Source organism: Exophiala aquamarina, assembly GCF_000709125.1.
Source record: "Exophiala aquamarina CBS 119918 chromosome Unknown aczIA-supercont1.3, whole genome shotgun sequence".
NCBI classification, from domain to species: Eukaryota; Fungi; Ascomycota; class Eurotiomycetes; order Chaetothyriales; family Herpotrichiellaceae; genus Exophiala; species Exophiala aquamarina.
Window position 1 is genome coordinate 742,794 of NW_013550585.1, and position 25,595 is coordinate 768,388.

At 51.9% G+C, this 25,595-nt stretch overlaps 8 protein-coding genes across 8 annotated transcripts; 7 read left to right on the forward strand and 1 right to left on the reverse strand.

The window, feature by feature from the left end:
* Window positions 1-720: 720 nt before the first annotated feature.
* A1O9_03859 (uncharacterized protein) lies at window positions 721-1,716 on the forward strand (the record flags this gene model as incomplete). Its single annotated transcript, XM_013406152.1, has 1 exon — window positions 721-1,716. The coding sequence occupies one exon, from the start codon at window positions 721-723 to the stop codon at window positions 1,714-1,716; it is 996 nt and encodes a 331-aa protein (XP_013261606.1).
* A 959-nt stretch (window positions 1,717-2,675) lies between these two features.
* A1O9_03860 (uncharacterized protein) lies at window positions 2,676-5,644 on the reverse strand (the record flags this gene model as incomplete). The annotated part of the gene is made up of 9 exons (XM_013406153.1): window positions 2,676-3,842; window positions 3,891-4,110; window positions 4,161-4,216; window positions 4,268-4,340; window positions 4,388-5,152; window positions 5,209-5,411; window positions 5,463-5,475; window positions 5,529-5,562; window positions 5,611-5,644. The coding sequence occupies 9 exons, from the start codon at window positions 5,642-5,644 to the stop codon at window positions 2,676-2,678; spliced, it is 2,565 nt and encodes an 854-aa protein (XP_013261607.1).
* Window positions 5,645-6,092: 448 nt separating this feature from the next.
* On the forward strand, window positions 6,093-7,089 carry A1O9_03861 (uncharacterized protein; the record flags this gene model as incomplete). The annotated part of the gene is made up of 2 exons (XM_013406154.1): window positions 6,093-6,176; window positions 6,421-7,089. 2 exons carry the CDS (start codon window positions 6,093-6,095, stop codon window positions 7,087-7,089), a joined length of 753 nt encoding a protein of 250 aa, XP_013261608.1.
* A 1,146-nt stretch (window positions 7,090-8,235) lies between these two features.
* On the forward strand, window positions 8,236-9,367 carry A1O9_03862 (uncharacterized protein; the record flags this gene model as incomplete). The annotated part of the gene is made up of 3 exons (XM_013406155.1): window positions 8,236-8,984; window positions 9,052-9,126; window positions 9,202-9,367. The coding sequence occupies 3 exons, from the start codon at window positions 8,236-8,238 to the stop codon at window positions 9,365-9,367; spliced, it is 990 nt and encodes a 329-aa protein (XP_013261609.1).
* Window positions 9,368-10,732: 1,365 nt separating this feature from the next.
* A1O9_03863 (uncharacterized protein) lies at window positions 10,733-11,677 on the forward strand (the record flags this gene model as incomplete). The annotated part of the gene is made up of 1 exon (XM_013406156.1): window positions 10,733-11,677. One exon carries the CDS (start codon window positions 10,733-10,735, stop codon window positions 11,675-11,677), a length of 945 nt encoding a protein of 314 aa, XP_013261610.1.
* Window positions 11,678-12,045: 368 nt separating this feature from the next.
* A1O9_03864 (uncharacterized protein) lies at window positions 12,046-13,347 on the forward strand (the record flags this gene model as incomplete). The annotated part of the gene is made up of 1 exon (XM_013406157.1): window positions 12,046-13,347. A coding segment is annotated over one exon (1,302 nt), but the record flags the coding sequence as incomplete, so codon positions are not given.
* Window positions 13,348-15,863: 2,516 nt separating this feature from the next.
* A1O9_03865 (uncharacterized protein) lies at window positions 15,864-20,405 on the forward strand (the record flags this gene model as incomplete). The annotated part of the gene is made up of 1 exon (XM_013406158.1): window positions 15,864-20,405. The coding sequence occupies one exon, from the start codon at window positions 15,864-15,866 to the stop codon at window positions 20,403-20,405; it is 4,542 nt and encodes a 1,513-aa protein (XP_013261612.1).
* A 1,865-nt stretch (window positions 20,406-22,270) lies between these two features.
* On the forward strand, window positions 22,271-24,700 carry A1O9_03866 (uncharacterized protein; the record flags this gene model as incomplete). Its single annotated transcript, XM_013406159.1, has 1 exon — window positions 22,271-24,700. The coding sequence occupies one exon, from the start codon at window positions 22,271-22,273 to the stop codon at window positions 24,698-24,700; it is 2,430 nt and encodes an 809-aa protein (XP_013261613.1).
* Between the last annotated feature and the right edge of the window lie 895 nt (window positions 24,701-25,595).

A 25,595-nucleotide genomic window follows, 5' to 3' on the forward strand; every position in this document is an offset into this window, starting at 1 on the left:
CCCCCCCCCCCCCCTAGCGAGAGCTAACTAGTTACATAAGCTTAGCTACATGCTGTACGGAGTACCTCGAACTTGAACTCAATGCCATGTTGCTTTGACTTTCTGGCAAGCCGCCGACTGCATCACACTCTCAACAGGACCTTCTCGTGCCCGTCCTGTAAAGATCAGACCTGGAGAATCCGATAAGCTTGCAGCTTCCCCCTTCCCCCTTCCCCCAATCTGGACCTCTTTCGTGGTGAGGCTGTTCCGAGCACCGAGCTACCGAGTTCTAGTTGGGGTCGGTATTGCTAAACCAAACAGCCACTTGACCAATCGATTTGGATTTGGATTGAGTTCCAGGTTCGAGGCTCGAGTATAACGCGATATTACGCGGTACATAGGTTCCGGGAAGGCCCTCGGGCCCTCATGCCTGGACCATGGCCTCGGCTACTTCGTCGCATTAATGGAGTGTGCTGCGCGTCAACGAGGGTCGATGCAACAGCCACGGCGGCAACGATAACAACCGCTGCTACCCGAAGATCCAGACGACTATCCCTCGCATCGTCATGTGCAGGGGGCTTGAGGCATCTGTCCTCGCCCGCGTTGCCGCGCATACCAGCCAGAACCAAATCGGCGGCAGGATCTCGGCATATGGCTCATTCACGCCGCACCGCCATCGTCGCGCCTGTTCGGGAGCTATCGTGCATGGTGTTGTTACAGCAGCAGCGGCAACGGGACACGATGACGAGTCAGCCCGCGAGGAGGGTTAATTCCAGTGACAATCCCAGCGAGCAGCAGGGGTCTAGGACGAGATACCTCGAGAAGGAATCGGCGGTGATGAAGGCAGCTTCAGCTACAGAAGCAACTTCTGACACCGAACACGTCCCTCCCCCTCCGCCGCCGCCACAAGGCCCACTCAGCATCGTCTTCACCGACATCGTGAAATCAACGGCAATCTGGGAAGCGCACGCAGCCGCCATGGCCTCAGCAATGCAGACACACGACGACACCGTCCGTAGTCTCATCACGACCAACGGCGGCTACGAAGTCAAGCAAAACGGCGACGGCTTCATGATCGCATTCGGCAGCGCCTCCTCCGCGGTGCAGTTCTGTCTCGACGTGCAGGAACAGCTGCTCGACAAAGCTTGGCCGTCCGCCATACTAAAGTCGACGCCCGGGGAGGAGACGACCGACAATGAGGGGCATGTCCTCTTCCGCGGCTTGAAGCTGCGCATGAGCGCGCATTGGGGCGAGCCCGTGTGCGTCTGGAATGAGGTCATTCAGCGCATGGATTATCTGGGCCCGATGGTCAACCGCGCCGCGAGATTTATTGAGGTCACCGAGGGCGGGCAGGTGGTCGTGTCGGAGGATTTTCTGTTCCGCTTGCAGGCGGAGCTGGAGGAGGAGAGAGATGACAGAGGCGACGACCACAATGAGTCCAACTCGTCAGCGGGAGAAAACGCTCGCCAGCACCTGCCAGAAGAACTCGACCTCCGCCTCCTGCGCTCCGGGCGCGAGCAGAAGAACCTGACGCACCAACCGTTTCGGCTGCGTCTTCTGGGCGCCCATGAGTTCAAGGGCCTCACCGAGCTGCAGAAGCTGTATTTCATCGTGCCGAACTCGCTCGAGGGCAGGGTCGAGCATTGGCACCAGGTGACGCATGTTTCGGGTGTCAAGGGAAATGTGCGGACCGCGATGACGGCGGCGACAACGGCGACGACGACGTTCAAGGATTGAGAGTCTGTGGGAATCCTTTTGCCTGGCATTTCACATTATGCTGTGCTGTGAGGTGGGTTCATGAAGATAGCGCAGCGCTGGGATGAGGTGCGGGCAATAAGCGAATAAAGCGGTCAACGCTTGCTCCATACACCAGCCAGCGTGAGAGCCAAATCGTGATGGGATGCTGATGAATACCTCTCTCAGAGCTCCTAAACTCGAGCTCGCGGACGAGTTCCTTTAAAGCATGAGTTGATGACGGGCACCGCGCAAGACATGATGTATGTGAAGATGAAGCCGCTCTGGGTGAGCCGGGCTGGGTGGGTAGAGCCGAGCCCAGGAGCAGAACCATCCCCAGGGGTTGCAGCTGGAGCCAGCCCCTCTGACTGTGAAGAAAGACGCAACGCCCGTAGCGTGTGTGAGCTGTCGTGTCAGATCAGATGCCAGAACGAAATGTGAGGGAGAAGGTACAGAAAGGAACCGGGCAGAAAAGTGCGAGGCAGGAGAGAGGGCGGGGGAGGCCAGGCAAGTTTGCAACATTGCCTTCATCGATCGCACAAGCACAATGGATCAACCCACCGACGATACTTATCCTGCAATTTGGAGATACGTACTGTAACATAGCGTGGTCCTCGGTTCTGGAAGGGAGGAAGAAGAGGGAGAGGGAGAGGAAACACTGTACGAAGCAGGACCATATGTAGATGTTGACGACCACCACAAAACGTAAATCAATGCGGAAGGGTGGAAGGACGAAGGAATTGTGTATCTATGCCAAGTTGATCAAAAGTCGTTTCATTGACGACGATGGAATTTCTGGTAACTCCGAAAGTGCCACGCTGAAGAATTCTGGATAGGTAGGTATTTTTAGCTTAGGTAGCCGTAGCCCCTGGTGTAAATACATGCATACGAGACTCAGTTTTCTGTGTCAGTGCCTCTCATGTATCCCCCATATCGATGTATAAGCTAAGCAATCCAGGGTTTCAAGCAGCAGTCTCATTTGCGTCTTTTGCACCCTCTTCCACGGCATCATCGTCGTCATCATCATCGGCTGCTGTGCCGTTTGTTGCCGGTTCTTCATCTGCGCCATTAACATCGACCAGATCGCCATTCCTTGCACCGCCTTCCTCTTCAAGCTTGATATACTCGTCCCATTCTGGAAACAAGTCTTCATCTTGGCCTGGAACTCCCAGCAAGCGGCTAACTTTGCTCTTGCCCTGTTTATCAAGGTTCTCTTTCCAGTCGAGAACCAGTCCTTTCGTTTTCGATGGTTTGTACGTCTGGCTGAACAGCACCGCTTCACTGAGCCTGCCAGTCCGTCTGAGAAGTTCGAGCGCGGCCGGTATGTCACCCGTGGACCATAGACTGGCAAATGCAATGTTGTTGCTGCCTGACTCTTCAGCTTGTTTTGCCAACTCGAGCAAGCCTTGACTGTTTCCCGAGCTTGTGTACAGAAGCAAAAGACTGCCCAGGTCCTTGGCATTGAGAAAGCATTCTTCTGCTAGCTTCAGGTCCCACGCTTCGAGTGCTTTATCTGCCACTGCTGACCACTTAGCTTGGATATCTGATTCGCGCGCAATCTCCAGAGCCACCGTCAAGTTGTTCAGGCCAAGGGCAAGTTCAAAGCGGTGCTCTGGATCGGTGGCCACATCAAGAGCCAGTTCCTTGTGGCCCTGAGCCTCCAAGAATCGCGCAATTTTGTTTAGCTGATCTGGGGGTATGTCGTCAAGCAACTCTTGGGCGGCATCCAAGTCATTTCTCAACACTAGTGTTTGATACGAGAGCAAGGCTGTCGAAAGGCTGTAGCTGACCACACCAACATCTTTATCTGCAAGATATACTCGCTCATCCCGCTGTAGATAGCGTAGCACATACATTGGCTGGTCGAATTGGGCGATATGTACGACTTGCTCGCCAAGAAGATAGCTGAGACGGGCATTAGTTGTGAAAAGGAAAGCATCGCCCACCCATTCTCCACTCTTGACAGTTTCTTGCAGATCTGTAACAACAGAGAATGCAGCTTCGACACCATCTTCATCAGCTTGTCCGGAATTCAGGCCGTCAAGGTACGCCTCTCGGTCAAATCGAAGAACGTATGTCGCATCTGCACAAGCCAACGCGACCAGTTCGCCGGACTCGCTCCAGTAGACCTAATCGATTGTTAGCACGTCATTAACTCGAATGTCAACACGGCTTACTTCTCTAGGCTCAACTTCGATCCTCCGAACGAGAGTTCCGGTCTCCCAATCAAAAAAGCCAACGCCTCCTTGACCTTTTACACCAAGTAGTGCACCGCCTGAAAGACCTTCTGCTTGAAAGCCGACATCGAGACTCCCGCTTTCTTTCAGCTTCTTGAATAACTTGACGCTTGTGCTCGACTCTCGAATGGCATAGTCGGTAGGATTTTGATGAGATCCCCTTTGAATTGGTCAGCTCAGAAGACTAAACGGAAAGGGTGAGCGTCATACCATGCAAAATCAAGGGCTGAGCCAAAAGCTTGATTTCTCCATGCAAGAGCAGTATACTAGTGAATGTCAGAGGCGTCCCACAGTAGGGAGATCAGAATAGGTCTTACGATGATGAATTCGCCGTCTCCACAAACACTGACAAATCTGCCATTGGGAGAGTGTGATAATGTTGTGGGGTAGCTGTTGACAGGTCAGTTTGTGGTTGAGAATGGAAGCCAGAAACATACATCTCAGTAGTTCCCATGTCTTTGCTGGGAAGGGATATGGCTGCGCCATCTTTGATAGAGGCATCTCCACCCTTGACGATGGCAGAAACAACTTCATTATGGCGAGCCCAGACTAGCTTGCCGGTGCCATCCATAGAAACGGCTGGCTCTTCCCGACCCATTTTGACCACGACAGCACCATCGTCAAACCCCATAGCAACACCTTGTTTGCCTCGTTGGTAGGAGACACACCACGCTCTTTCTAGACCGTAGCTGAGGGATTGCTCGAGTCGGTAAGTGTTGGCGTGCCATATCTTGATGGTTCCATCCTCCGAGCCAGATATGATGACAGGGAGTTCGGGGTGGTAGCATGCGAAGCTGACATTGCTCGTGTGTCCTTCCAAGGTTGCAATTAAAGCCTTGGTGGTATAGTCCCAGATCTTGACTGTTTTGTCGTCGGATGTGCTGAGTAAATAGGGCTTGTCGCTATGGGGGTAATAGTCGATATGATTGACACCCTTTTCGTGGGCCTCAATTGTCTGTTTCGCTGTAGCATTGTCGATACTCCAGATTTTGATGGTTCGATCGAGACAGGCAGATGCGAAAACATTGGTGTCCTTGGGGTTGATGGAAAGGCCCATGACATAATGCTGATGCCCGACGAATTCTCGCACACATTTCCAGTCCTTTTCCCAGTCGAACATGCGAATGGTCATGTCATCCGAGGCGGTTAGGACAACACTGAGAGTGGGGTGGACCACAATTGCCCGGATATAATCTGGATGTCTAATTGGCAAAGTCAACCTACGGCCAGCGATCCGTTGCACCTTGCGACGACTCACGCTTCAAAGGATTTGACTTTTTCGCTTGTGTTCCAGTTCACAACTCTCAGTTGGAAGTCATCGCTGCCGCAGACTATCCAGTTCTTTCTCTCGATGAAGCGACCGGCTCGGACAGGGACATCGGTAAGCTCGAAGGTTTTGATGATTGCTTGGGTTTCGTAGGACCATATGTGAGCGTGACCATTGTATAGCGTTGTTAGGATCTTCAAGGGTCAGTAATGAACGTCTCAGTAGCAGTTCAAGGCTGGCAATACCCATGGTTCGGTGCTAGGAGTTGTTAGCCCGTTGAATTGAGCAGTTCGGGGGTTCTGGATACATACCTGTGGAAATCAATGCCCTTGACCCGCTCGGAGCCTGGAATATGTTAGCCCAGATATTGGAGGATTGGGGATTACTACTCACGGGCAAAGAGCTGTCTCTTGACGTCTAGACGCATGTTGTGGGTGCTGGCGGGTTAGATTGGAGATATTGGACAGAGTGTGCGCATGCACCCAGATCAAGGGAGGAGTGAGGAATGAACTGGACAAATGAGAGGATAGGGACCAAAGTCCATGTCATGAAATCATCTGGTATCGCGTCGTGTCGGGGGTTCGAGGAGTTCGTCAAGTACTTTTCCTTGTAATTGCCTTCTAGAGTCGTGGCTTTACCTTTCCCTTCTTGCCTTTTGCCCTGCCCACCGCGAGAACACAAGGACAACGTGGAAATTAAAATTCATTCTGTCTGACACGCCAGGCACTATGAGGGGTGGTGGAGCGCATTTGTCAGACAGATTGGCAGATGCACTTGTCCTTTCTCCTGCGTCACACACACCTCGTTCCTGGGATCTTCAAGGAAGCGAGCAGTCGGTACTGTTCTGGGTACCGAGGGTCACCCTAATCATTATGATGACCCCCAGCAATTCCGGTTCGGGTATGTATCCGTACTATAAAATCTATCTATCGAAGATCTGGTCGAAGGTCGCGTTGCCGGTGAGACTAGAACGACTCCTGCTTGACCATCCCTTCCCAGCAATACCTAGGTACTTAGACCCGCCTTCGCTCCCTCTTACCGTGTAAGATCTCATTGTAGGTCTCTAAATATCCTCGACGGCCACCTCGTACCCAACCTAGGAACTTACCATGGCAATCCTTAAACCAACACTTCATCATCTGAATGTAGGTCCCCTGCTGGTACGGAATCTTTCGCTGGTGCTGACCCTGCTCTTGAAACCAGAACTCTCAATCTCAGCGAATCCTGTGGTTGCTAGAAGAGTTGGAAATCCCCTACAATCTTGAACTCCACAAAAGACCTGAGTCCGGCCCTCTCAAAGGTCGGGCGCCAGACGAGTTGAAGCAAACACACCCGCTCGGTAAGGCACCGCAGCTTGAGACAGGAGATGGAAGGGTCCTTGTGGAAACCCTCGTCATTGCAAGATACTTGATCGATACCTACGACACCGAAGGGAAATTCAAGGGCGACAGCGAGCGCAACGATGTTCTTCGAGATGACCAGTTGTGTAATATTGCAGCAGCATCCATCGGGCCTCTCATGAATCTGGAACTGATCATGACCATCCTCGACAACGCAGTCCCATTCTTCATCAGACCACTGCTTTCCCTCGCCCACAACCAATTGCACAAAGCGTACATTGGCCCCGACTTGGCACTATTCTTCCAGTATTTGAACGATCAACTTGGGGACCAGGATTACTTCCTCGGTACTAATCCTGGTCGAGCCGATTTTATCACGAAGTGGCCAATGGATCTGTGCATCCAAAACAAATTCATCGATGTGAAAGCATACCCTAATCTAGACAAATGGTACTCCAGAGTCAACGAGCGCCCCGGTTGGAAAAGGAGCCTGGAGAAAGGGAATGGCTATACTTTCACCACCAAGCTGTAAAGAGCGTGTAAAAGGCGGCTGCCTACCCATCGTCATCAGACAGATACGGGTACGAGTGCAATCGATATTCATACGGAGTACAGATACCCACTGACTCTAAAGGAGAGTGGCCTGGCGTGCGTGGGAACGGCGCGTAGTACTTAGCTGACAAGTCGTGTTTCGATTCCAGCGATCCAATGCGTTGACGTTCAACAGCCTCACATACATATACCGTGTATACACATCTGCACCAGGAGTGCTATTTGTCCCTTTTGAGATATAGAAGCACGTGTCTCCATTCTAGGCGAAAGTGACGGGGTGATCGATCGACAACTAAGGTTCATCTGGAAAACGCCCCAAGTCGATGCATCGGCACAGGTGGTGTCCCTCAGGCCGCAGAGTCATCAGTTCATCTATCGACTACGGACTACTAGCATGAGTACTACATATGTACTCCGTATGTACTGCAACGAGGACAGGCAGTATCCAGCGGACTCGGATGGTGGGAGATCCGGCTTCGTAAACTTATCCCAAAACCACCTTAGCGAAGCCAAACGCCACCAAGCGATCGTAAAAATCAGTTGACCCACGCACACGGCAGACTTGCGGATACGCGGATTGCAGCACTTCGCTTCGACGAAAGACTGTCATATCAACGACACTCGGTGCTTGTCCTTCTACGCGAGCTCCACATGGACAGCGTGAGTCTGCTTCGCCACATGATTCTACCGCTTGGACCTCGATGGCATCTCTTGATGGAGATGCCTTTCGACTAGGCCAACCGAGGTGACCCATGCCCGTTTACACCCACCCAGGCCCCCAGAGGCCCCCGTCTTCCCAAGCAATTTCGACTGTTGGCCATCGCAGAGTCCCAGACTGGCCGCCAAACATGCAAAACGGGACTTGAACGTCTTCTTACCTTGCCTGGAGCGGCGGTTAGTCTTGATGTAATCACTGGAGCCCAGCTTTTTGGGTGGGTATGGATCCATTATATGTACTCGTGGGAGCTTCTCTGGTCACTCCCGAAGCCATTATCTCGTCTGATTTTCTCTGGCAGTGAAGACCAACCGTCTTATAACTCCCCTTCTCCTTCTCCTTCCCCTCCCCTTCGCATGCACACTCTTGCGCCCCTCTGACGGCCGCTGTTTGTGTTAGACAACCGCCATTATGTCGAATTCCACCCGACCCCAGCGTCGTCTGTGCGACGAAATCTCCCCATCTTGTCCAGTCGAGCTGACGACATACGGCTACTATCCTAATCTGGGCGCCAATGCATTCTTCGTCGCGCTTTTTGGTGTCTGCTTGATTGCAACGCTGTTTCTTGGAATTCGGAAACGAACATGGACCTACATGGCTGTACTCACGATCGGCACTTTCGGAGAAGCCGTTGGCTATGTCGGGCGGATCTTGATGCATGACAACCCGTGGAGCGACGCCGGGTTTAAGACACAAATTTGTTGCTTGGTGCTGGCCCCCAGCTTCCTTGCCGCCGGCATTTACGTTACACTGAAGCATATTGTGCGGTATTGCGGGGCCGAGCACTCGAGACTGAAGCCCAGGCTCTATCCTTGGATCTTCATCGGATGTGATTTTGGGTCGATCATCCTACAAGCCATTGGTGGTGGCATTGCTGCAGGTGCTGGCGACAACCTCCGGAACCCCAAGCTCCTCGACGTTGGCAACGGCATGATTGTGGCGGGAATTGCTTTCCAGGTGGCTACAATGGCCGTCTGCGGCATCTTGATGCTGGATTACTTCATTCGCTTCAAGAAGGCCAAGAAGAACGCGCCCACGTCGCATGTGGAAAGCGATTACGAGAAAGATCAACATGCACCCAAAAAGGCACGCAACTTTCGCCTCTTTTGCTATGCCATCGCTCTCGCCTATACAACCATCCTCATTCGATGCATATACCGGTAAGTGTCTTTGTCCATCCCCTTGAGCAACCTTCGCTGCTATTGAAACTAACAAAAATTCAACCAGAATACCTGAAATGGCTGGCGGCTGGGGTAATCCTTTGATGCGGAACGAGACAGAGTTCCTGCTTCTTGATGGAATGTAAGTTTGCCATTGAGTTGACTTCTCGGCTTTAATTCCACAGCCCCCAATATAACTAACACGACGACAATGTAGGATGGTGGCGATTTCATGCGTCGCCATGACCGTGGTCCATCCTGGATATTTCTGCAAGCCAGGCTTCTTCGATGTGAATTTCAAAAACTCCAAAGACGTGGGTTCCCAATCGGAAGAGGATAATTCGGCGCCTACTCTAGAGCGGCATACCGAGTCTGAAAAATGATGCGACTGTTGAAGTTCCTGATGTTTATAGGATGAGCGCTGCGTGAACTCCGGGCAAGGTATGAGCATTTTTCACACTCTCTACCCGACAGGAAAGGGACATGGCTGAATATGTTACGGGCGCCAGAGCATTTGGCTTTCAAGAATTCGAGGATGCCTGCCGATCTATGTTTTTCAGTTTAGACATATTATATAGATAGACATGACCAAGACAACCTACCTGAGGCACCGTCCAAGAAATCAGCGCACGTGATTGTCAGATTACTATGATTGTGAAACACGCCCAATTATTTAGGTAGCGCATTTGCAGATGGGCCGATGGCATTTTGTAAGACTGACCCTTGAGTGTCGCGTTCATTGTTCTTGGTACTCGGTACTCCACAAGTCGTAAGTATTATGATACCTTTCGATTGAGCACTGGGGCTGACAGGACGAGGCTGATCAACCCGCAGGCAGCCGAATACGAGCGGGCCTCGACGCCCTTACGAGAACACCTTACGAGGCCTTCTTACGAAACACTGCTACGAGGACTCGGTACGCCCCCCAGAGCTTCTTTGTTCCTCCATCCATTCTCTCAGCTCAGCTCGCCAAGCCATTCGCAGGCGCCTTTTGCCATTATTTGTCCAGTTGTTTGTGGCAGGTCCCGTTGGACAGCGAAAACGAGAGACGGACACGGACACGGGAACCAAAGCCCATCATCATCACCATCATCATCGTTTATGTAAATGCCATTATTGATTCCTTGAAACAAGGATTCCGGATCAGATTCGAATTCAACCATTACTCTTGTCTTCGCCCTTGGCTTTATTTCTTCAGCAATGCCAATTCCCACCGCGCGATCGCTGTAGCGCTGTAGCCAGCCTAACGACTGCGCAACGCCGTCATGCCGTCACGCCGATCCCATACCAAGTCGCATCACGGATGCAGGCAGTGCAAGGCTAGGAGAGTCAAGGTCGGTTTCTTCACCTATTGTACTAGCAAATAGTCGCGACCAGCTATCACTCAGTCTATCTACCATGCTCTCTCATGTCCCTCAATTACTTACGATTGCTTTCTTGTCTAGTGTGATGAAGGTAGCCCACAGTGTCAACGGTGTGTGAAAAGACATATCACCTGCTCGTTCATCGAGGACGCGTCCGATGCCCTGTCAACTCCCCCAGGTCGTTCTTTGGACAGCTCGACGCCAAAGAGTCTCGACTGTCAATCCACTCCTTCCTCTGCTGATCCTCAGCGTCTGGCAATCACTTCAAAGTTCAAGGTGCCGACTGTTCTCACAAGCGAGGCACCTACGCTAAATGGCAACCAACGCTTTAATTTACTGGATCTGGAATTGATCCAACACTGGTCGACTCGCACTTATATGACCATGTCGTCTCGTCTTGCTAGCCATCTTGTTTGGCGAGATACCATCTTTGCCGAAGGTTTGCGGCATGACTTTGTTCTGCACAGCATAATAGCTACGTCCGCCCTCCACAAGGCTACCCTCTTACCGAAGTCATCCGACGCTTACGCCGAATATTCCAAAGTCGCTCTTGCTTATCAGAACCTTGCCCTTGCCAGCTTCATTCCCGCAGTTAGTAGGCCCAACGAAGACAATGGTATTGCACTTTTCACCCTGTCGCTGTTCCTGACTATCTGGGCTTTTGCATCTCGAAGATTGCCAGAAGGCTTCAATAATGTCAAGCTAGAACTGTCCCACGGCGATTCGTCTCCGGGCATCTTCTGCGACGCCCATACTCCAACTGCTCAGTTCATCGAAATCATCATGATTGTGAGAGGCGTCTATGCCGTCATCCGAGAAACTGATAGATGGCTTCAGGGTGACATTGAAGAGTTGCTACGCTACCCTCGCAATGACGAGCTTCCACCGAATTCTCCAGACATTGTCGAGGCACTTGACCTACTTCAGAGAGCCGTAGACGACCCTCAATTGATGCCTAGCGGTGACGAGAACAAGACTTTACGGGAATTGTACCTGCAACAGCTGCAATCATTGCGCGACATTGCAAGGTGCCGATCCGTCGTGGAGTGGGATGGACACATATTCTCCTGGGTGATAATGGCACCACCGGCATTTGTGGATTGCTTGAAACAGGGCCAGCCGATGGCCCTGGCCCTCTTTGCACACTGGGCAGCCGCACTGAGATGTATGGATCATCACTGGTGGGCGACGGGATGGCCATACATTCTGGTAGCGGATCTAGTCAATGTCCTAGATCCGACTTGGGACGCCATCATGGACTGGCCTAAAAAACAAGTGGGATTGAAGTTTCAAAGTACTCCCGCGTTCGAAAATCGAAGGCTTGGCTGAGGCTCTTGTGACTTTGACCGTGTTTTTGAGGATTGCAAGTGCGACCTTTAGCAAGGTCAAAAACTGTAGTCCGGATCTGCGGTAGAGAGGACCTGCCCACTGTGCATGATCAGGCGAACACTCCTTCCCAAGATATCCCTGGCGCTTCAAGATACACTCAGAAATCTGTCTGGTTGCGGCAGGAAGGACATCATCGCTTGCTCATCAGATTTAATTGCGTTCAGATGCCACTTCATTCATTTCGTGGGCTATGTCAACCGTCCACAGCATCCATCTCACCTAAGTGAACCTCTTGGCAACAGCTATACTCAAGACAAAGACGCTACTTATTCTTAGTATTCATATCCACCCAACTCAGCTTCCCAAGAATGACGATATCCTTTCATTCTGCGAGTCAGACCTCAAGTACGGAATGCCTTCTGCCACGCGAGCCACTCTTAAGCCCGCCCTCCTCACATCATTCTTCCAAAGATGTGCCGTTCAAAGCGGAGGAAGGCAATCGAGTTAGTCTGAATATGAGAAGGAAGAGGAGGTCTAGCCATGATGCTTCGCGTCAACTATGGCAGCAGGCTTTCAATGGAAGCGAGCAAGATGTTCGCGACAAATCTCAGAGAAGACGGAAGAAACAGAAGAGGAGTGTTCGGCGATCATCAATGCAAAGATCAGTATCTCTGCCTTTGCTGCAACCTCGATTGACACATGGTACGATTGAATTGCTGTCCCATGCGGGTTCGAAACGACGGCCCAGAAGATGGACAGTCTCCAGCAAAGCTCCCTCGACCAGAGGACTTGCGTCTATTCTTCCCGCCGATCCAGGTGAGCAGACTCGACGTTTGTCAGAAGAAAGTCTACGCCAAAGTCCAGCGATGATCACTCTACGGCGGGCTACGACGAGTACAGGTCCAAGAAGGATGTCGTTGACATCTTTTCCACCTCCTCAGTTTGGCCGGTATAGTAATGGTTTCCTGTCATCATTTCTCAACTCTATCATGCCCAAGGAGCCAGGGGATTCGAACCAGCAGCCGTCTTTCTCGAGGGTGTCGACAGAATCTCACCGCCTGCGGTCGGCATTGATAAGGAACACCGAGGCCCAACCGTGCGTCAGTACAACAGCACCGGTGGTCTGCACCGAGTTGATCATGATGGGCGTACAAGGTTCCAATTCGAGTGGGATACTGAAGTGTGATCCCCAGCGCCGATGCTCGACACGTTTTGTGTCGGATGACAATGTGTATGAGATTCTCTGGGAAGAAGACGCGTCATCGACTAGTTCCGAAGGGCTTACCATTCCTAAAATCGACCAGTGCTCTTCTGACGAACGTCGAATTTCGTCAGCAGTAGATGAGTTGCAATCTCAGCTCTCTCGGGCGTCGACGAGACGAAACTCCGTACAGGTCGCCGTGGCAGGAAGCCGGCGTGAAGCGCATGATGATGAGAATCAATCTCAAGCCCTATTGAAAAGGCTTGCGAATTCTCAAGTTTCCAGGTTCATAGGTGGGAAACTTCTTCAGGATCTCCCTGGGACTAAAGCATCAAGGGCTGAGCAGTGGAAATCTTGTGTCAGTCAGGGCCATGAAGATGGCGTTCGAGAAAGGCAGCTGTCTCAGTCTGGTGATAATAATGGCAACCAAGTCGATTTCTTCCCTCCAGTTAGAGGCCGTGCAGATACGGGAAAGAATCGCAGCTCCCCCGATAGCCCCCTCGGCCCCACCGTATCATACAAGGAAGATCCGAATGTGAGGGCAGATACCGAACGACCTGCGATAAGAAAACATTGTAGCACAGCATCCATTGATGCCCGTACTCACGCGAAACTCGAGACGCAGAAGAATAGAACGTCCAGGCCTCGTGACAGGTTTAAGGTCAAAGACAGTGAAAGAAGAGGTCAAGCATCTCGACCTTGCACTGCCGCTGGCCCCTCTAATCAGCGATAACCAGACTGTGAGGATGGTTCTCGTGGCCATCATGGCCCGAGATCAGGGATTGGTGGTGGTGGTGGTGGTGGTGGTCAGCATTCTGAAAAATTATACCTACCTAAGCGATGTTTTGTGCATCTGATTCTACCGACTAATCGTCAACTAAGCAAATGAACGAAAAACAGGGCGGATGCAGTGCAACTCGTGACAACGAATGCAGCCATACTCCGTACAGGAGGTGTCAGTGAGAGTGGCACTCGGTAGTCTTCTACTACTAAGTACTAAGTGGCAAGCTGGAGTCATGAGATTGGACAGCTAAGCTTGATGAGAAAAGGTGACGGCGTGGGCTTGAAGATTCCTGGGGCCATCTGATCGATTGACTCAGGTTTAGTTTCCCAGCTTAGTACGTAATTGTTCGGAGGAATCAAATCCCTAGATGCTGATCCGCTAGTATCTCTTGCGTTGTACCTAATCATCTGGGCAGGGAGATCGGGTGCTGGCACCTAGGTATGCCATGTCACCGGTAGGACAACAGAACCTGGACGATGAGGTTGATAGGTGGGAATGAAATAAAAGTCCTTGACATGGGCTCAACAGCGTGCTCGTAGTATGTATGGGAAAACTCATCTTCGATCGGACGGGATCACGACATAATTATCCGACTAAAGGCATACAATCCGGGGAAATAGGGTGATAGCGACAATGACCATCCTGGCAGGCTGGCACCCACTTGGTTGAAGACTCTGTGCATGACTAGGAGCATGTCAACTTCAGTCCCCTCACATTTGGTTATTCCCGTTCGCGTAGTTAGCCGAGAGCCGGGCACAGAGTTAGAACAGTATATTTATGATCTATTGATATTCCAGGCTTCTCCAGGCTCGGCCGTGGCGTTCTCCTTTTGCCGCCTGGGAACTTGGGAGGACATTCTCGGATCCCCCTCGGCGCCAGTCCGGGTACAACCTTCAGTGGACAGCCATGGGTTTACAGTAGTGAGGCCAAGGGCGCCCCCAGATAATGCAACCTCCGAGAGGCACGGTTGCGGACGGAATGGTGGTTGTGAATGGCAATGAAAGTCGCCGATGATTAATCGGGGGATTTATCTCGTGGTAGCAGTGCTCATAGAGATGTGTGCTATTTCCCACATCGAATCTCGGTGCATAAATACTGGGTGGCCCATTTCCAAGAGAGAGATGGGCTGTTTTCGTGGGTTCCGACAGGTATGGAACTGCTTACCTGCGTGGAAGATACTCGCAGGCAGTTTAGGTACGGGTAGGTGTGCACAGCACGGAACGGTTAGCTGGGAGAAGCAGCAGTCCTCGGGAGTACCTCGTAATTGTGACTAGCATTCCCCACTGCCAGCACCAATCTACAACCCCAATTGCCAGTTGCTCCGGCATCACCCTAGCTTAGCGGGCGAATTATGCAGGCCCATATCCGATGGGGGGGACGCCACGCCACGCACCTTGGACCTTTGGTACGGCTGGCTCCCTCTCACTCTCATCCCGGGCTCAGATTGGTATTGGGGTTTGGGGTTAGTCCAGTGGCCACCACGGCTGATTCCTGATACGAGCGAGATATGCCCAGGCCCAGGGGATGTCCAAGGCCCCTCGGCCCAGAGCCAGTGCCCACATGTCCAGGGCCCATGCCTATCCCAACCCTAAACGTCGCTAGCACCCACTGCGCACCAACCCTATCTGCCATCCAGATGCCGCCATTGCATCCTCGTCCCAACCAGAGCACCACCCGCCCAAGCACTAACATTGCAGTATTCCGCAGCCCGCAAGCCTAGCAGCGCATCAGCCCCGGCCGGTCGCGGTCTCTTCGGAGAAACCCTTGACTGACGAGGGCATCGATACGTGCGACGAACCTTCACCCTATCTCAGCATCTCAAATCCGACGCCAAATACCAACTCCAACTCTAACAGCAGCACAATCGACACACCTGCGCCAACACCACACCTTCAATCCACCTTTGGTATTCGATGCCATTCAATGCCATTGTCTTCCCTCCGAGATTCTAGCCACGAGCACCCCCCAAACCCATTCGATTCTGCTCGGACTGTCTCTCGCATCTTGGGCGAGCTACCTGACCCCATTGATAATCATTCCACCACCTATCGCCGGTCCTGAGCCCTCAACCAGCGCAGTCCACCCATTGACAGATCCCTATCCTATAAACCGGGTACCAATATCTCCTCCCCTCCGCTCACTACGACCATCCTCTTTTCCCATATTGTGTTTGTGCTGGTGCCCGTCAAAATGTACAGGTCATGACATCGAACCCGCCGGCCGAACCGCGGCCTCCATCGTTAAAACGTCCTCCCGATCAACTCCGACCACCTCATGAGAGACACCCCAGCAATCCTTTTCTATCGGCTGCACGGGCACCTCAGATTCAAACACAAGTCGTGGATAACAATGTGGAGGACCGGCCAGCGAAGAGGCGAAAGGTTGAGCTGACTTCCGCCACTAACCAGGCTGCCGTCACCACCAACAATGCCAATTCGACTTCCATCCCGACCCATTACTTGGTGGAGAACCAGGTGCCACACTTCCACTTGGTCCAGATGTCGAATGTCAGCCCTGAGATCATAACCCAGGGGGGAAACAACGAGCAAGAGAAAGCAAGTGACACAGAAGCCCCGGAACTACCACCTCGGCCCTGGAACACCTCACAGCATTCGAATGTCCCTGACGAGCCTAAGCCGAGCCATCGATCGCGCGTCCATATCCCTGTCCCAACCACCCCGGACTCCATGAAAGAGCCGTCCTGTGTGCCTCATTTCGTCATGCAACGACCAGCTGGCTTCTTCCCGTGGACGGGAAAACACCCCGAAGATCTTCTAAGCGATATGACAGTCAAACAAGGCTATTTCGACAAGCCACCCAACCCAACCGAGAAAGAATTAAACACTGCGCGTGTTCCACTATACAATGCTTTCAAGCACAAGTCCGGGGTAGACAACCTCTCCATTCTCTTCTCGCTGGTTCTGGATCAAAGGAATCAACATGGCCTCATCAGTTCCGTGTCCAACTTCAAACCTCCTCCGCGAGTCACTCTTACCGAGGCCAAACGGAAATCATGGATCTCAGACTTGGCCAATGCAGATGTTCCTTTACGAAGACTGAGCCGGACCATTCCCCAAGGTATTCGAGGTCAAATCTTGCTAGACCAGTGTTTACAACATTCTGTCCCACTCAGCCGCGCTATCTGGTTCGCCAAGTGCGTTTGTGCCAACGAGATTCGCACCTTGAAACGAAAAGGAACTACGCCTGCTGTGGCTATTGGGGCAGAGTATAAATGGCTTCGAGAATGGACCATCAATGTGGAGCAATTCATTGAGGCACAGCTGGACCAGAGTCGTGTTCCAGATTGGCGTTCTTATATTCAATATGCGCTTCGGTTGGTGACTCGTCTCTATTTGGAGAATCTACTGGATAGGGATCACTACTTGGATTGGATTGTCAAGTCTTTTGGTTCCGCGAAAGTAGAGGCGGTCCCCTTTTGGCTTATGGTGATTCAGATATATAAAGACGACCTGACGCATTTCCGAAAGCGGGGGAGGAAGCTGGCCGAGGCATTCCTGGTGAGATACGACGCCATCAAAAAATCCGCTATTCCTGCAGAGACCCCCCTACAACAGAAACTCCATCAGATGTTACGGGGACTGCTCTTTTCCCGGCCTAACAGCTTTCTCATGCCGGGCAAATGGCCCGAGTATGTCGCCGTGGTGGAATCATGCCTCGATTTGGACTCCCCTCCAGAACGCCATATTCTGTCCCAACTGAACAGGATCAATAAGAGGGCCATGGGCTACAATAGGCGGGAACTTTCTTCTCAACGGTCACCCGAACAGGCTGTGATCGAGATATTGGACTCTGCAGTTGCACCCTACGACGTTCCTGTCCTTGGTCAAACTCTAGCATCTGCCTGCGGCAATACGACACTCCTCATCTCTACATGTCTTGGTTGGGCAATGACACGTTTTCGGCATGCCACTTCTAGGATCTTCTTGTTCGCCCGTCTCGTGAAACGTTGGCAGAAAGCCGGTCACGATGTTGACTCCATCATTCTCAACTATATCTCGGCGTGTCGCTCTGGGAAGGTCTCGGTTGATGGCGCCGCCTTGAAGCAGTTGACGGCTCAGCTCTCGCGGTCGGGTTTGTTCCCGGTCGGAAAATATATTCAATGGCTCATGGTCCGAGGCTTGCCCGAGAAGGGTTCGATTACATCTCAGAACTTGGGTATTGGCATAAAGCCAGATAGCATTGCGACAAGCAATGGTTCGGTCGATTTTGATCCTGCCCAGCTTCTACTTGACATATCATTACAACATGTCGAAGATCACACAGTCAATCTCCGAAGCTCCGTGCTGAGTCGGGCCGGGTTTGATATTGAAGGAGAGGATCGTCTTGTTCAGGGTTGTCGAAGGGCCATTTTACAAGAACTGAGACGCCGAGGTCCAAGACTCCAGGCAAAGTCTGATGGCCAAGATCATCCAGAGCCGGCATTTTCACGACTGCCCTGGACTGTGCGATCAGCAGTATCAATCTGGCTTCGTTCACAGGTTGCTGAGGCGGTTGCGGCTAGTGCACCCAGCGCAGACGCTCACGCAATACTTACCAGTCACATGATGATCAACTGCGAACAGTTCTACTATATTCGGCATGTTCTCGAAGCATTGGAAGACGAAGCCATCCTTGCAGATGTGATTGGTATTTTGAGCTGCACACGCGATGAAGAATTACTTTCTTCTCTCGTGGCCACACTGCAATATCATGGTGATGCATTCTCTGCTCTGGGCGCCCTGGAGCCGCTACAACGCCAGATCTGCCAGATCTACATGAGTTGGAGGGCAACTCGACCGACCATGCCACATTTGGCCACGGCACTTCTCGATCTCTGCACTAGCTTTCCAATCAAGGTTCCCTCAGTCAAATTACTACAGCAAGATCTCGTGCGAGGAGATCGTGGACGTGCCGTTGCAGCATGCTCCCCGTACTCCGATGGCATCGCGGAATCCCTTCAGCAGGCAGGAGCCACATTCATCGAAGATTTCGAGGCGATTCTGCAATCGGAACCTAACATGAACGAGCAGACGATGAATGGAATGTTTACCGTGCTGACGGATCGGATCGAGAAGCAGCAACATGTCCCAGAAGATGGCTCGACCTTATTTTCGTTCTGTCAGCTTCTGAGCCGCTTGAAACTGTGTCGGAAAGTCCAAGGCGATGCTCTTGTTAAGAAATGGTTTTCTCGATTGGTTACAGCGCTTGAAGGGGCTTTTGGGACGGCGCTTGTCAGGGACCTGGTTGCCACTGGATGTCTAGGCTTCGTCAGTCTGTTTGAGGCTTTGAGCCTGAGTAAAATGGATTCGAGGAAGAGCAAGCCTGTCAGAAATATCTTGATTGAGGCTTTGGGTTTATCCCCAAACTCGCGTGAGGATCCAGTCATCTATCATGTTCGAACGAAATGGTGGGAATATGTTGGACGAGAACCACGAGCCGCTTTGGAAGTTCTGTGTGATGTGGGAGTCAAGAACGAACTACAAGCCTCTGAAAGGATGTTGCTGGCGTCTCTCGTGAGCCACGATTCGACTCATTCACCTCTGATGTCTGCGCAGGCTAGCGAGTGGGCTGTCAAGGCGCTCGACAAATTGCTCCTCGGTTCGAACGGCACCAAAAGGGGATCAGATCTTCGGGCCTTGTTTGGGTCGATTGATAGCTTTTCGCATCGGTTTGTTCAGCTCAGATTTTCACTCAATACCCCATTGACGTCCGGCAAAGCCACTGGACCTGACGGTGAAGAACTTGCCAATGGACTATTTGAGGCGCTGGAGCAGCAAGTGGGTGGAGATGCCGGTGTTACAGGCGACGTTTCACGATTCTCGCAACTCCTTCAGACAGTAGGAACGGATGCGGCCAATCAATTGCGACACAAGATTGAAGCTGAATTCCTCGAGGCCTTGCCCAAAACTCCCTGGAACAAGGTGGCCAGTCCGCTAACGGCTACCTTCCCGAGCGATGTGCACCACTTGGCGTCGATTGTCGAGCGAGCATTTCAAGTTTGCACACCGGCAACGACGGCAATGCCTGGATTCATGTCACAAGTGATTGATAAGCTGTCGCATCATATAAAATCGGTCGGAACCCAGGTGTCTCCATCTGGTGCGCCGGTTATTCCAGGACTTTCAGGTTGTACTGCCAGCATGAGTCCAGCGCCCGGGCTGAATATCACATCGAGTCCGATGCCTACGCCATCTGAAAATGTCCCTGTGGCGGTGCCGTCGTGGATCCTCGAATATCTTCGGTGCATGTTGCAGATGATATGTCTACAGCGAACAGGACTGATCTTGGCCGGACGATCATTGAATGGGAAACAAGCGCAGCAAGAACAGGTGCAACTTCTCGTCCGATTGGCGTTGATCGCGTCACAGCCTATATTTACATCACCGACCATAAGCTTCAGCGGTAAGGATGAACAGCAGACGGCGCGCGGGATCCGAGAATTCATCCTCGACGTGATCGCAACCATTGTGGATGAAGCCAGCGATGAAGTCAAATTGCTGAGCGGCAAGATGTTGAAGGATAAGCTCCACCGAGAAAATCGGCTTGTACACCTCTTTGGCAGTGTCAATGGCATGGGCTCAGTGCAGACTCATGACGCTGGCCATGGGCTTTTGATCAGTAAAGAGGGCAAGGGAGTCCTGGGTGATTGGAAGCCGAGGGTTTGGGAGGTCATCGACCATGGCAGTGGCAAGGAGAGCGAGACAAGCCTTGGGTTGGGGTTGTTTGGTGCCCGACTTGGATAGGGAATAGAAGGGCTAGATCATATTTGGTAGCATGGGTTGCATCGGATTGGAATTGGAGTTGGAGATGGAGAAAATGTTCATAGATTTCTCATATCGGTCTTGGACTGGACGGGCATGAGAGACAATGAATGGGTGTGTGCATGGAGGAAAGAAAAAGAGCCGATGAGAGTCAGAGTGTGGACTCTCGATGCTTCAAGACCCACTATTTCTTCGAGTCGAGTACAGGTACTTTTACGAGGTTACGATACGATTTGTTGTGTTGATATTTCTATAAACTATGTCTTCGTGAGTGGGTGCATGTTATGATTATACCAGACAGAAGAACAGGGACATGCCTCCTTGAGCGTTGGGATGTACTATTTGGGCTGCAGAGGTGGAGCAAGAGGGACGGAGGGAGGGAGTGTTGGTATGAGGTATCTCACATTACACGCACACATACATACATCCAGTATGTGAGGTCCCAGTGGAAGCATAGAGTCACCATGACGTGGTTGGATCATCCACACTTATGCAGCATGTGATGCCCACACAGTGGGTACATCATAATGATACGAGTAACAGTACACGCATTGGGGGAGGAGCATGTGATGAGATGGTCACCGCTCATCCCTCGCTAGATGACGGGCGTACTCGTAGAATCAGATTCAGAATCAGAGTCCACGTCAGTGTGACATGCACCCGCAGGTGAGTAACAGCGTCGGGCCCAGTCGAGCCACTGGCTCACCATTTCCTGCTCCATGACATACACATGCCCCATTGCTGGACTGCATTTTTTGTGAACACACCGACTCAATACTAGGATTCGAGTTTGTCAGTCACTTTAGTAAAATGACCGTCTAATGGCAATGAATGGCTGACAGAGGATACGGACGGCGTGGCACTAGGTGCACTTAGAAGCTTGGCGCTGGGTGCGTCATTTTATACTAGAGTTCACTAGTAAACTCCTTTAGTACGTACATCACATGACTACGAATACACTTGAGCAGGACCTAGGAGTATATAACTATGACACAACGCTGTTATTTTAGCATAATTGACAGGCCTCTTGACGTCCGAACAAATGACAGACTTGTCACGTCCTCTCTGTCACACAGATCCAACTCAACACGTTGTACAGTAGTCTTGTAGATCCTACGAGGTTGTTCCCCACGCTGCAAAAAGTCATATGCCCAACTAGGCCACCTGGTTGAAGAGTTAAAGGCTGATGCCAAATGGCCGAAATGGCTTGGCGCGTTGGCGCGTGGTGGGCGCGTGTGGGCGTCTGGCTCCGCCCTCGTGACGGTAGCCTGGCAGAGCTGGGACTGAGCTGGGCACGAGGCGCCCGCGTCGTCTTGTGACTTTCCGCATGCATTGGCCGTGCATGAAACCTGTCCTTTGGCCGTCCTTGGACTTGGATTTGGACTTGGGAGACGACGAGAATCACGGCGGAGAGTGCTATATGGTGGTTATCGTGATTCTTGCTCTTGCTGTGCACAGTCTTTTCCACATTCAAGCGGTCGCCACTTCCCAGGGGAACGAAGGCGAGCTGACATCCATCCCGTGAATGCCAACTCCCATCCCTCCTTGCACCTCACCCCTTCCGGCCTCATCCACTATTGGCATTGGCCTCTGCTTCATGACCGACCGCCATTCTTAACATAACATCACTATCCTTTCCTATCCATCCTACTGCATCCTAGACAAAGGCTTCTCATCTTCTTTCCTTATTCCTATATTTGCATTGATCCCGGGGGTCCCTAAGGTTCCGTCAGACCAGCAACAACACTGCTCTCGCACAGTCCAACTGCCCATGTCAACGAACATCTGCGGACGCTGAAACCGCATCACAGACACGGAAACCCCCCCTACACCGTCGGACTTTATCTATGTCACGGGATTCTCAGGAAGGTGGCCCCACTGCTACCTCAGCTCAGCCAGATCGGCCACCTTCACGAGGACGACAGCGACAACGCCTTCACTTTGCCAGCGGAGTAGGACTGGGGTCCGATGGCTCCTCTTCTTCTCCGGGCACTGCGGCCCCAGCATCCAGTGTGCCGAAATGGAGCCTAGGGATATTGAATGACAAAACAACTGACGAAGTCCCTGGCACCGTTCTCCTGCTCTCCTCCGCTCGCAATGAGCCATTGGGTCTCGAGCCTCAACATGACCAAAGGAAGAATTCCTCCATGCCCGCCCAGCTGCTATCTCCAAGGCGGCCGTCTAGATTCGACAAGAAGACAACCAAATGTGGTAGCATCATATTGGAGCCTCAACCAGACGATTCCAAGAATGATCCCTTGAATTGGTCCACGTTGAGGAGAGATTCCTCTCTTCTTTCCCTCGGTTTCTATTGCATGCTTGGAGGCGGTATCACGCCCATCCTGGCTGCTGGCTTCCATGATGTTGCCGACACCTATCATGTCACATATGCCCAGGTCACCTTGACCACTGGCCTTTACATGATGGGCTTGGGTGTCGGCAGCGTCTTGTTCTCCCCAACCGCCATTCTCTATGGGAAGAGACCTGTCTACCTATTTTCAGCCATTCTTTTCATCCTCACCTCCGTTTGGTGTGCCTTGGCCCCCAGTTATGCCCAGCTTGCAACTGCAAGAGTCTTCCAAGGAATATCCGTCAGTCCAGTCGAATGCCTCCCTTCTGCCACTATTGCAGAGATCTTCTTCCTTCACGAACGCGCTTTCCGTGTTGGAATCTACACTCTCCTCTTACTCGGAGGCAAGAATCTAGTCCCTTTGGTAAGCGCGGTCATCATCGAAGCAAAAGGCTGGAGATGGGTCTTCTGGGTGGTGACAATGGTTGCAGCCTTTGGAATGGCTCTACTATTCTTTTTCGTTCCAGAGACTTTCTGGGACAGAACTCCAAGGCCAAAAGCGAGAAATCTAACTGCCCGCCGAAGCCTTTCCAGTATTGCTCGCCATTCATTACGAAGAATGTCGACGTCACGTCGAATCCCGAGTCCTTCGTCTGTTGGTTTGGAGCATGAAAAGGCGGGAAATACTGTCATTCCGCAACCGCAAAATTTACAGCAAGATGAAATTCGACCGAGCCTTACAGATGGGGCTGTTGATGAGAAATCAGGTTCGGTCCCTGAAGGGAATGTACAACAGACTTCGTCACGGCCTCCTAGCTCGAATCTTGGAGAGACTGCTGAAACCCTCGCAACTGATTCTCAGCCATCGTCTGGCACCGTCAGGAAACCCACACCATTGAGACTGGGACCCCTGTCACCCGAGCTTCAGACATATTCAGCTCCATGGGATGGGGCTTCAGGCGCCAATACCCCACACCTCCACAATCTGAACTCTCCATATTATCTTGACGTTGAGAAGCGCAACGGCTATCTAGATCACCACTCTGTTCCTACGACCTCCAATGTTCAGGACCGGGCCGACCGAAATTCCTTGACAAGGAATGAAACTACTAGTACCGGCGGAAACGGGCAGACTGACCTGTCTGATGTGGGCAAATCGGAAGAGGCTAAGGATGCAGCAAAATTCACACCCAAAAAGCCTACCAGATACACCACCAATCTTCGCCAGTCTCCCCCTCAAGGATATCTCCAGACCTTGAAGCCTTGGAACGGGAGACTATCGCCGTCGAAGTGGGGTCTCGTGGCACTCCGGCCATTCATTCTCTTCGCGTACCCGGCTGTTTTGTGGGCTGCGCTTGTATACTCGCTTTCCGTTGGTTGGCTCATCGTCTTGTCGGAATCGATTTCGGATATCTATCGGGACCGAGATAGTTACAGCTTCACTGCATTGCAGTCTGGTCTTGTTTATATCTCGCCTTTCATCGGTGGGATTCTGGGAACGGCCGTCGCGGGCAAAGTTAGTGACATTATTGTGCGCGCGATGGCTCGCAGAAACGGTGGTGTCTACGAACCAGAATTCCGCCTCGTCATGGGTGCTCCCATAGCTGCCAGCACTGCCATTGGACTTATCGGTTATGGCTGGTCAGCTGAAGAGCGGGACAATTGGATCGTGCCCACTGTCTTCTTCGGAGTGATTTCCTTCGGCTGCTCTCTAGGGTCTACCACGTCCATTACGTTCTGCGTCGACAGCTACCGACAGTTCGCTGGAGAAGCGCTGGTGACGTTGAATTTCAGCAAGAACATATTCCACGGCTTGGTCTTCAGTTTGTTCTTTGCGCAATGGCTGGAAAGTCGGGGTCCAAAAGACACGTTTGTCGTCATCGGCATTCTCCAGATCGTGTGCATGTTGACGACAATTCCGATGTATATTTATGGGAAAAGGCTACGCATGTGGACTGTCAGGAAGCGTCTCATGGAGAAATTTTGATGGTCTTCGATTTTGCTGAACCTGCCGGGAAGGTCTTTGGTAGATTGGAACTGGGATTGCATTACCCTGAGGCTAAAGGGATTTGTTCATGACAGTGCTGTACGGTATGCATTTCACGGTTGGCGCAGACGGTTGGTGTTTGGGATAATGGTCTTGGCCTAACAATTTGGCGTTCTTAATCTGTATTGTTTTCCTTGTGGAGGTAATTCTCATGCTAGGGGCAACGACCAAGCGCAGCGGCCTTCTGGATTCTCATGGCGAATGGTTGATAGATTGTAAAGGGAGCCGACTGCCACAAAGTAGCGGCTGGACCGGCAGTGAATGGAAGAATGAAATGGACACAATGTTCCAACCCACGCGAAGCACCGTGAATCTATCCTTTGTCCTGGGCAGCAGTTCTGTGGATGTAGTACAGGAGGAGCAATACCACCCCGACCCCGTTCGAGATGTGATCAATAACGCCCATGAGTCCTCCCTCTGACGGATGTGATGAATTGAATGAAGCAATATAGTGAGTGCACTCCAATCAGTTGAACACACGAAGTGTATCAGCTACACAACTAACCAACTAATTACCTACTACTAGTGATTCCGCCCCAGATACTTTCGGCGCGGGTGCGGGTCGGGCAGATCAGGGCAGGCATGAGCGAACGAGCTCTCTCTGTGAGCTGAGCTGAGCCTTGTCCTGCCTTGTCTTGTCTTGTCTTGTCTTGTCTTGCATTTGCATTGCAGCCTTGTGCTAGCTATGCGCCCTCTACGCTACTCGATTGACTAGCAAGGTGCCTCAGGTCTGTAGGCAAGCAAAGGACCAGAGGATACGATCCTAGCTTCCCCTTCTGTGTTATTCCTTGGGAATCAGAGGCAGGGGACCATGAAGATGAGGATAGGAAGTCAC